Source organism: Sylvia atricapilla, chromosome 2 (genome assembly GCF_009819655.1).
Source record: "Sylvia atricapilla isolate bSylAtr1 chromosome 2, bSylAtr1.pri, whole genome shotgun sequence".
Lineage (NCBI taxonomy): Eukaryota > Metazoa > Chordata > Aves > Passeriformes > Sylviidae > Sylvia > Sylvia atricapilla.
In genome coordinates this window covers 81,978,617-81,989,651 of record NC_089141.1, presented here as the reverse complement: position 1 = coordinate 81,989,651, position 11,035 = coordinate 81,978,617, and the positions used below count along the sequence as shown (strand labels likewise).

Genomic DNA, 11,035 nt, shown 5'->3' with positions numbered 1-11,035 from the left:
TTCACACACAAGAAGGTTGTGGCACAGCTGGGAGTAGGAGCCAAGTCTTAAAGATGATAATAAGCCTTAATCACAACAACATTTTTTTCCTTATCAGAACACTACAAAACCCTCCCTTGCATCTTTCATTAACCTTCCCTTTTCAACACCCTGAATTTTGGAAGACTGGGCTAGCCCTTGGGGTGACTGAATGGTGCAACGCCTCAGTTTCCCTCTCGCGCTCTCCTGACATGAAAAAAATACTGAGCAAGGATTTTTCTCTATCACATGTCCTGCTGCTGGCACTGCAAACCAGACCATTCAGAAAGGCTTTGGTCCCTGCCTCATCATTCATGTGACTGCTGACTGAATACAAAATGTAAAAGGTTACCTGCTCCATGCAGATAACATCAACGGGTGCACGTTTTTAACCGTCGCTGAAAACAGCAGCCAGTTTCATTGGACCAGTGCTGGAAAAGAGTCACCAACCCAGGTCTTGCAATATTTTCCTCAGCAGGTGCGTTGATGTGATGAACTGCAGACTTTCGCATAGGTGTCCTCCAGCTTGGTAAAGATATTCAGCTCTTTGACTGAGGGGAAAAGGGTTCTTAAAATTCTTTGGTTTATGCAGATGGTTGCTTGACTGTACATTAAAAGTTTTAGCTTTCTGCCTGCTTATTTGAAGGTTCAGTTTGATATTAAAAGTGAAATTATGTGTGTTTGCAGGGGAGGGAGAGAGAGAATGAAACAGCAAAAAACCCTTTTAAGGCCAGTCATTCATTTGTATTTTACCTGTATCTTTTTAGGGGTTCTGAAATGACCGACTTTTGTCCAGATGATTTGAAAAGGAATGTAGACAGAGGTCTAGAAAGGCTATTTTCAAATAGCTACCAGAGAGAAGGTTTAGATTCTAGAGCAGACAGGATATTTTTACATTATTATTTTATTCCTAAGAGGAAAATTTTCTTATTGTCTCCAAATTCTGGTAACTTTTACCAGTTTAACAGTTTAACTTGGAAAATATTTCAGTGACACCTGCCCATCCCTTAGTCTCCATAAGGGGTTTGAGCATGAGTCCAGGAGGCCACAAAGCTAACAAAATATTAGCAAGAGGATACAGGCAGGGTGGATGTGATGATTTTTTTTCTGCAAAAATTTTTCTTTGGGAGAATACAGAAGTATTTGGTGATTTTTGCTTGGAAGTTCTCATCTTTCCTTCCATGCTCATCTCTGATGGGTCAGTGCTGTACCAACAGGGTGCAAGGTGCCACATACAAAGGTGCCCAGGTGGCAGGATGCCTGGGGTCTGGTTATGCTGGGATATTTTGAACCAGGGTTTTGGGGGTCATTTCCTCCTTTTTCTCTCTGAGATGCTGTATTTGGTGAAATGTTACTGCTGCATAGTTCCATGGGGTGTCAGCAGGGAGAGCAGGGCAGAAAATGAGCAGAGCACTGAGCAGAGGGGGGACATGGACTGGATAAGACCAGGGCTGAGTCCCTCACAGCTTGCGGAGACTCTTTTGGAAGGCAAGGCTGCCACTTAGGGTTGGATGGTCCTTCCTGTTAAAAGCCTGCATTTTCAGCTGCTTGTAAAAATTACTGAAACCTCAGCTAGCAAAACACAGACCTTCCCTTCTTAATTGCCCTCTTCTTAAAAACAGGGAGGGGTGATGATGATTTGAGCCACAATATTCACCAGTATGAAAACCTCCACAGCTGGAGTGGCACACAGAAGTTATTTCTTTGGCAGAGGGGATGGATGCTGTGGCTGAATATGCAGTCAGGGAAGGCAGATGTGCACTGAGGATCCATGGGACAGGGCAGGTCTCTGCAGCATCGCTGGGGAGACAGGAGAGGGGGAAGCAGGCAGCTGGTGCAGGCAGGATGGTTTCTCCCCTGCCTGTGCCTTGTGAAACAGCTGGCAATAGTGTGATTGTGTAGTCCTCACGCAGCAGGTGGGGTGGGTCTGTGAACCAGTATTTCGCCATAGTTTATCTGCCAGGCCTCTGTTTTGGTGTTGCAGAAGTTGGACAAGGGGGATGTAAATGCAACAGCAGCTGGTTGGAAAAGAAAGGTTTAAATAAGGCTTGGTTGGGTCAATGAAACAACTGACAAGACAAATATACACTGGCTGCTGCAGATCTGGAGGCTTTCTGCCTCTGCAGGAACGGCACTGCTGCCCGGCTGCTGCCGAACTCTTGTTTTCCCACAGGGGTGAGAACAGCTCTGTGCTTTCCAGACAATGATACAATAAAGTCAGCATTGTGTCTCCAGGCCTCGGGTCCCACATCTGGCAGCCACATGACACAAAGCTTTAATCCACAAGAAACTCACTCCTCCAGCTCAAGCACTGTTTAACAGGTTTCTGGACATTAAAACTTGGCATCTTGCTGTATATCCTCACTTATGCTTTAGATGCTATTTGCCTGTGTGGAACAGCTTGCTGCCCAGCCTCTTGTGGTCAGTGTTTTTTGGAAGAGAGAAGGATGTATTTGATAGATGGGTTGTTTGAAACTTACCTTGGTGGTGTGACTCATTGCAGGAAAGATCTCACATCCCTCAGCTCTGGTATTTCCTCTCACAGTGATTGACTGGGTCTTCCCACGTATTTTGAAGTGCATTAATGCTAATTAATGATCTGTAAACCTTATCACCAGCTCACCTACTAGGAAACAATACCCATTTGAAGACGGTAATCCCTCTAGGACTGATGTTATGTCAGAGATTGGCTGCCTCCCAAGAATTATCTTCCAATCTGTGGAAAAAATGTGTTGAGGCCAGTGGGTGCAGCAGTGGAGGCGGCTCCACTGGGGTGACTGAGGCAGTGAGTGGGCCACTTTCTTTTGTAAGAGCTGAATGGTGGAGGTTATTGCTCACATCCCACCCCATAGCAAGGTCCGGGCAGGCCCAGGATCCCTGTTTTAGAGGACATCAGTGGGTACTCGACACAAATCTGATGGGTTGTGCACCCTGTGTGGGTGTCAATCAGCTGTGGCTGGTTGACTGATATCCCTTCGAGCACCCTGCTGCAATGGGGACAGGGTAGCCAGGGCATGAACAACTGGTAGAAGCAGGCATATGGAATGGGAGCTTCACTGGTGGCTTGGCCCCCAAAGCATCAACTGGGCTAATTGCACCCCACAGCCTGGTCCTGGGCAAAATTTGAAGTGTGCTGCAGGGGTTGGAGATGAAGTTGGGGCAGTGAGAGAGCTAATGAAGAAGAAAATGCTTAGAGGGAAAACAAAGCAGTAGAATTTCAAAGGCAGGAGGCTTCCTCAGTATTTGCATATTCTCACTGTCTTGGTGTGGGAACAGGCATTTGTTGTGCAGTGGTTTCTGTGGTGAAGTAGAGTCGGTGCTGTGGGTGTGTAAATGTCTTCCTATGGAGGAAGTCAATGCACCTGTATTAATAGGGCAGAGCTTTGTTTTTCCACAAAAAGATTTCTGACTCATAGGTGCTGCTACCTTCTGATCCCTCCCTGTGGTCTGGAGCACACTTAGGATCATGGATCCCCAGATAGCAGCTCAGTTCCAGCCCCAGCACTCCTGTGCTCAGCAGCTGTGGTTTAGGGAAGTTTTGGTAGGGAGAAGCTTTGGCACCTCAAGCTCAGTTCCAGCCATGAGACCATGGAAATGTCATAAGAAGCTTCTAAATTACTTTGTCAGGTGGGATTTGGAGTGCTTTGCTATTTACAATCTCTGCTTTTAAACATTGTATGCATGAAAAAAATTCACACGAGAGCTTTTAATTACATCCATTATTAACTTCTCCTCAGACCATGTCTTCCTCCATCAAAATCGAGTCTGTTGTGAAGGAGAAGAACCGGATGGGAGAATGCCCAGTCTGGGAAGAAAGGGAGAATGCACTTGTCTACGTAGACATCAACTCACAGAAAGTTTGCCGCTGGAGCCCAATCACCAATGAGGTGCAGAGTGTGTCTGTGGGTAAGAGTCCGTACTCACTGCTTCATCCTGGGAGTCTTCTCTGTCTGTCCCATCCACCCCTCCTGGTAGGAGTGCTGCAGGTTGAGGGTCTCTCTTGCTTTCCACACACCCTGTCTTCCTGCAATGTGTTGCTGAGCACAGCGTGGCCTAAGCCAGCTGAGCAGAGAGGACCATGCACATGTTGCCCCTGATAAGCCTAAATGGGAATGCAGGTTTCGTTTGGGACCTGCAGAGAAAAGGTACAGTCCTAATGGCTGTGCCATCCTAGGAGGTGGAAAGATCCATGGAACATAGAACCAGTGAAATGTGCTAGCAATTCCAGGGGCGAAGGATCTTAACCTCAGGTCAGCCTTTCCTGACCAGGGATGTCCCAGGCAAGCCCAGATGCCCTTGGTGAGGGCTGGGTGATGGCCCCAGAGCTACCCTTCATCTTCTGCTCTCTCTCACCCACAGATGCCCGTGTTGGCTCCGTGGCTCTGCGGCAATGTGGGGGCTATGTCATCGCCCTGGGGACCAGGTTTGCCTTCCTGGACTGGGACACCCAGGCAGTCACCACCATCCTCGAGCTCGAGCAGGATAAACCCAACAACAGGTTCAATGATGGGAAAGTGGATCCAAAGGGGAGGTTTTTTGCTGGTAAGTTCCTGGCAGAAATTTCCCCTGGAGCAAAAGGAGAGTAATTACAGTGTATTTTATATAAGGGATTTTATTCCCTGTCCTGTGAATGCTCTGCTTGGTTACTGCCCATTGGAGGAGGACAAAGGGCTCCACATCTTCTGACCTAGATGAGGACAGATGCTGTTGACAAGGGCCATGTGTCAGGAAGGCTCTCCTACTTGGTGGATGGTGTTTTTCAAACAGCTGCCTTCATGGAAAAGACAGTGAAGGCTCATGTAGGTGGTTGTGTTTTTTTTTTTTTTTTTTTTTTTTTTTTTTTTTTTTCTTTCTTTCTTTCTTTCTTTTTTCTTCCCCCTGGAGATGTAGAGAAGGATGCAGCGGCTTCTAGAGCAGAACATGAGCTGCAGCTTGCACCCTTTCTATGCAGCCTCTCTTGGTTAGCCTGTGAAAAACAAGGATGTGGGGGGTGATCCTCAGCCTCCTGAAAGCAAAAAGGAGGTTTAGGTTGTGTATTGTGTAAAAGGTCTTCACCCACAGGGTGGTCAGGCAATAGAACAGGCTCCCCAGGGAAGCAGTGATGGCACCAAGCCTGACAAAGCTCAAGAACTGTTTGGATAATGCTCTCAGGCACATGGTGTGCACCTGTATTTTAAGTTCACAGCCCATTTAAGTCATGAAAGTAGCTTACAAAGAGCAACAACAAATGATGCCTGTCTGCATCTTGACTTTCACTGTGAGCAAAACCTCAACCCCCTGGTGTGTCCTGGTGATCCTTTGGGTCTTTGCTGTCTATGACTTAAATCTCATGGCAATGCAGAAACATCCTTACATTGGCCAGGATCAGCTCTGTGGGAGGCAGCTGCTCCTGATCTGCTCCTTCTGCTCTTTTCATCCATTTGACAGGACCTATTATTCCCTTTCACCACAGGATTGTAGAATTATCAAATCATACAATGGTTTGGGTTGGAAGGGACCCTTAAGACCATCTAGTTCCAACCTCCCAGCTGTGGGCAGAGATGCTTTCCACTAGACCAGGTCACTCAAAGCTCCATCCAGCCTGGCCTTGAACATTTCCAAGCATGGGGCATCCACAGCTTCTCTAGGCAACCTGATCCTCACTACCCTCACATCAAGGAATTTCTTCCTAAAAATCTTTTTAGGAAGAAAAGAAAAAAACCCAACACAATTCTGGGATTCTCCCTAGGATGTCTTGGTAACACTTAAAGGAGGTTTTTGATCAAACATGAGGAGCAAGCTTCTGCTCTCTAACCAGTGCTCCCACTTCCATTTCAGGCACGATGGCTGAAGAGACAGCGCCAGGGGTCCGAGCAAGGCGGCAAGGAGCTCTCTACACCCTCTTCCCTGACCACTCAGTAATAAAACAGTTAGACCAGTTGGACATCTCCAATGGTCTGGATTGGTCCCTGGACCACAGGACCTTCTTTCACATCGACAGCCTGTCATACGCCGTCCATGCCTTCAGCTATGATGTGCACACTGGAAAGATTGGTACACATGGTTTTAAATTTGGTGACAAGTAGTGCTACTGCTCTGTCTTGCAGCAAGACCTAGGCCTGTGAGATGCAGTGATTTATTTGACAGATGTAGTGATTTATTTGACAGATCTCATAACTTCTGGCTACAACTTGTCAGCCTGCTGATATATACCAGGTGTATTTGCTGAACAAACTTTTGACAGTCTTTCAGCTTACTTGCATCTGAAGAGATGGCTCACACTTAGACCTGTTCAAGGAGTTGCAGGGAAGTAGCTATTTACACTGCATAATGAGAAAGAGCTTTTAGGATGGTATTTATTCTTGAGTGCCATCTACTGGAATTACTTTGACTGTACTAGCTCCATAAATACAAGTGGGGAACGTGCATGTATATATTTCACAGAAAGATATTCGGAGGATCAAGCTGTCATTGTGATAGAAGTTTCCCAACCAAATTTCTGAAATTAAGATGTTTTCAAATTTAACTTAATTTATTTTATGGATAAACTTAATTTATTTTATGGATTTTCTATTATATCTGCAAGGAAGAACATTTAAGTGTAAGCAAAATGGATTTAACCTCATTTCAAAACTCTTTGAGATATTTTCATGCTATATTGGCCTGATATACTCCACAGGAATTTAAATGGCTGAAGTTCCTTTGTACTTTAACGAGTGCAGTCTTTGGGTAATCACAGGTGAAAATCACACAAAGTAATTACATTCACTCAGATTTCATTTTGTTGAGAACATCTCTTTCTATAGATTTTAGGATATAAGATTTCAAAAGAAGACATAGTGCAACTTTTCCCCCTGCAAATATAAAACTGTAATATGTTTGAGCTTCCTAGGCTTGGCTTTATGCTCACAGCTGTCTAATCATGGGTAGTGTAATGACCAGAAGGTGCTGGGTGGGTCAGAGCAGGTGGTCCACAGCCCATGGGCCCTGCTCCATAGACCAGACATGCTCACCAACATATCTGCACTGCATCCTAGACAATGAGAAGTTGGTGTCCAGGCTTAGTCAAAACTCGTTGCTTTAAAAAGTAAGGTTTTTGATCTTTAGTTAGGAGAAATTGCTTATCACCAATATTTAACCCCAGGTAATTATTTATGTGACATAGCCAGGCTGCCATGACCAATGAAAGTCCGGGAAAAGTTATTGCACTTGCAGCTGTTTTGGCAGGCAGCAGGTGGGTTAACAAGAGAGATGGGGGCATTTTGTTCTCTTCACTTGGTAAAATAACAGGAACACAAATTCGGTACAATCCCAGACTGAAATGGCTGTGCTGGAGACTTGTCTCAGCCAGGCTGAATTAGACTTTTAACACATTTGCAAAATGTGAGTGTGATGTACATTTTGCAGCATGCCTTTCTCACAGAAGATGAACTTAGCTGTTTGCAAGAGCATGGAAGATGTTAGACTGGGATCTGATACAGAATAGGTAACTGCCCACATAACGTCAGCTTTGTAACTCTTCCTGCAGCCTGCCCCAAGCTTTTGTACCATCTGGAAAAGGAGGAGCAAATGCCTGACGGGATGTGCATAGATGCAGAAGGGAAGCTCTGGGTGGCCTGTATTGATGGTGGCAGAGTCATTCGCATAGACCCAGAGACAGGTAAGGCCCCCACCAGTTTGTGCATGTAAATGGGAGGGGAATGGCAGCAGGAGGAATGCTTTGAAGGTGAGATAAGGTGAAATTTGTCACCCATTTCTGCCCCATGGGTTGCCAAGAGCATCGCTGGCTCAGGCTCTGATCATTCAGCGTGCAGCTCTCTGTGCTGCCTCCCACTGTCAGGTACCCTTGCTCCCATTCTTGGCTGATGAACTACACACTCTTCTATCAAAAAAAGCGCCCACAAAATTCTCCATATAGAATTTCTCAGTGTTGAAATGTTTAACTGGAACAACATCCATCCCAGGCCAGGTGTCCCTGCCCTTCCTGACCTCACACACAATACTGCTTCATTTTGAGAAAAGGAAAAGAAGCCTCACAGATGTGGAGGAGAGCCTGAAAAACAGTTAGAGATGAGGCAGATGAAATATTTTGATTTCCCCACAAACTGTCCTTTAGGATACAGTCTCTGTCTGAAGGGGAGCTGCCTTCTGAGTAAATGTCACATCTGTGCCATGTGTACTATTAGTACATTCATAATTACATGCTTCCTGAAAAATGAACATTAGAAAACAATTGCACATTTTTCTCAGGAAAAAGAATCCAAACTGTGAGGCTGCCTACTCCAAGGATCACCTCTTGCTGCTTTGGTGGAAAAGACTACTCAGAAATGTATGTGACTTCTGCATATGATGGACTGGACGAGGCCACCTTAGCCAAGGAACCTCATGCAGGAGAGATTTTCAAGGTGAGCAGATTTTATTTCTTTCTTTCTGTACATCAGACCTGCCAAGCCTCATGTTCTGAGAATGGGGTGGCCCCCTGCTGCCCTTGCTTATCTCACTCACCTCAGGAGCTGCTCCAGGTGCATTGCTTGTCCCCCAGCCAGGCTCAGCTACCTTTGCAGAGCTGCTAATGCACTTCGAAGATTTCTACAAATTACAAGTAATAGTGTTGATAGCTGGGTTGGCCAAAGGTGGCTGGTCAGGATCTGAAGGCAGTGTGGATCTGCCATATGGATAGTGTATTCTGTAATACACTGCAAGGAATTGCTTTTATCTCTTACTATATTTTAGTCACTTTTGGAAAATTCATTCTCTTACTTCTCAGTTTTTAATTGTGCCAGGAAATCAAAATGCTTACAGAACATATTTCTCCTTTAAAAATTAAATGTTTAAATTTACCCAGGCAAAATTTTACATCTCAATCCAAAAACTTTTAGGATTATTTTTGTCCATTAAAAATGATAGCTACTTTTTTAAAAACCATTTTTGTCCACGGTTCTTGAATCTGAAACTTGTTTCTCTCTTCATTTTTTTTCTTTTTTTTTTTTTTTTGCTCCATTAGCAAAAAATCACATCAGGAGAATAAAATGTAGTTCATACTCAACAATTGCCATCAACACAAACCAAACTTTTATTGGTTTGGCCACAGGATGAAGACATGTTACAGGAGGAATGGAGTTCTATTCTGGGATATGAGACACTCCTGTTGAAAGCAATGCTTAGAGCAGATTTCTCACAGCGAGAACTGATGTGTTCAAGCAGCATAGTTTAGAAGCCCACAGGAGGATTAAATAAGCATCTTTTTTGGTTTTGTTCTCCAGCTCCACAAGGGAATTGGTGTTTTCCAAACTCCCATTTGTCTTGCACAGGCAAAGCATGTTAAAAATTACAGTGAATTGTTTTGAAGATAAGGACTACATGTAAAGGCCACAGATAACATTTAAATTAGCAAAATTATTGAGTAGTGCTTGATAATCTTAGTGATCTTAAAGAGTTTGAAATATCTCCAAGTAATGACTCTTTTTGGGCTTCTCTTGAAGCAGGGGACCCTCCACGAAGTAGTTTGTTGCTATGATATTATTTCTACAATGTTTGAATGTTTTCATGATACCCAGTTGGAGATTTATCTGTTTCCTTTCTTTTATCTTTTAATTTTTATTTTTTAAAAACAGATAACAGGCCTGGGTGTGAAAGGGATCCCACAGAACTTCTATGCTGCTTGAACCTTGACACTAAAGAGCAAAGAAGAAATGCTTCCATACTGTAGTAATTCTGACTGGAAGAAGTCAAATGAACTACACAGTTCGTTTGTGTGAAGATTTCTAAGCCCACATTTGTGAGTGTGCTTGTTTGGAGTTGAAGATATTTCTTCTGTGGGCCTGTGGCTTGATGCAATAGGTTAGACAGGTAAAGTTAATCTGTGTTACACTTTGATAGCTTTTGTGACTTCTGTAAACCTCTAAATGCTCAAGTGTAGTTTTGCTGAACTTTCTGATGACCAGCTCTGAATTTTCAAGTCTGTGCAGTGCCCAAAGCAAAATCTGACTCCTCATGTTATACAGTGGTGCACCAGCAACAATATGGCAGATTTTAATAAACATTTTAAGAGTGGTGTCTTGAACTGGACTGTTCCTCTGCTGCAGGATTCCTCTGAGTTTTTTTTTTTGTTTTGTTTTTTTTTTTTTTTTTTTTTTTTTTCTTTTTTTTTTTCTTTTTTTTTTTTTTTTCTTTTTTGGGACGGGGTTGATGATCAGACCTATTTGTAGTATCCTGGTTCCATTTTTACATCCTCATTAGCCTTTTTCCAGGCTGTCCTGTCTTTAGGACACCACTTAGGCTGCTGAAAATAAACTATGCAACTATATCTAAAGAACTGCTTATAGATGTTTTTTCTCTGCATTCAGATGTTACCATGAAAACACTGACTGACCACACACAGGCTGCGAACCACCAGGACAGCCTGGGACACCAAGCATGGATGCTTGACAGAGTTGTCCTAGTTGTCCTTCCAGGGATGATATTTACAGCCCCACACACGACCTTCCCTTTGCTTTACATGTCTGAATGTGCGCACAACCCCACCGTCTTGTTCCCCTTTCTTCTGGTGCTCATCCACTCCAATATCAAGTATTTTCCTCCTTTCTCCCTTTAGATCCTCCCCTCCCTTCTCCTCCAGAAAGCACAACATCAAGGTGGATTTTTAGAGGCTGTTTTAACGACCCAGCACCAGTCTCACTGAACCACTGTGATCCTTTCAGGTTTTCAGAATGCTCAAGACCTGCAGATCCACAGGATGCTGTCTTTTTGCTGCCTGGAAAGATACACAGCACATAATATGTGTTCAGATCTTTAATGCTGACACTTGGCAATGTTGCAAAGAAGGCAACAATACGCATCATTTATCAGACCAGATGTTTCAGTGTCTTCCTCTGAGGTATTTGACCTTTTCAACCCTGCTATTCAAAGCCCTCAAACTCTATAAGTAGGGAGAAAGTACTCAATGCCTCATGAGGATCATCTGCCCCAATAACCCATGCAGGGAGGTGTGGAGGAACTGTGGTTAGCCGTGCAGAAATGTTAAACACTGTTTCCATGG

At 44.1% G+C, this 11,035-nt stretch overlaps 1 protein-coding gene across 1 annotated transcript; it reads left to right on the top strand.

Annotated features, from left to right (window-relative positions):
- Window positions 1-386: 386 nt before the first annotated feature.
- Window positions 387-10,060, top strand: LOC136374471 (regucalcin-like). The gene is made up of 7 exons (XM_066339850.1): window positions 387-496; window positions 3,756-3,924; window positions 4,378-4,560; window positions 5,836-6,051; window positions 7,526-7,657; window positions 8,248-8,402; window positions 9,612-10,060. Exons 2-7 carry the CDS (start codon window positions 3,759-3,761, stop codon window positions 9,660-9,662), a joined length of 903 nt encoding a protein of 300 aa, XP_066195947.1. The 5' UTR covers window positions 387-496; window positions 3,756-3,758; the 3' UTR covers window positions 9,663-10,060.
- Window positions 10,061-11,035: the final 975 nt, after the last annotated feature.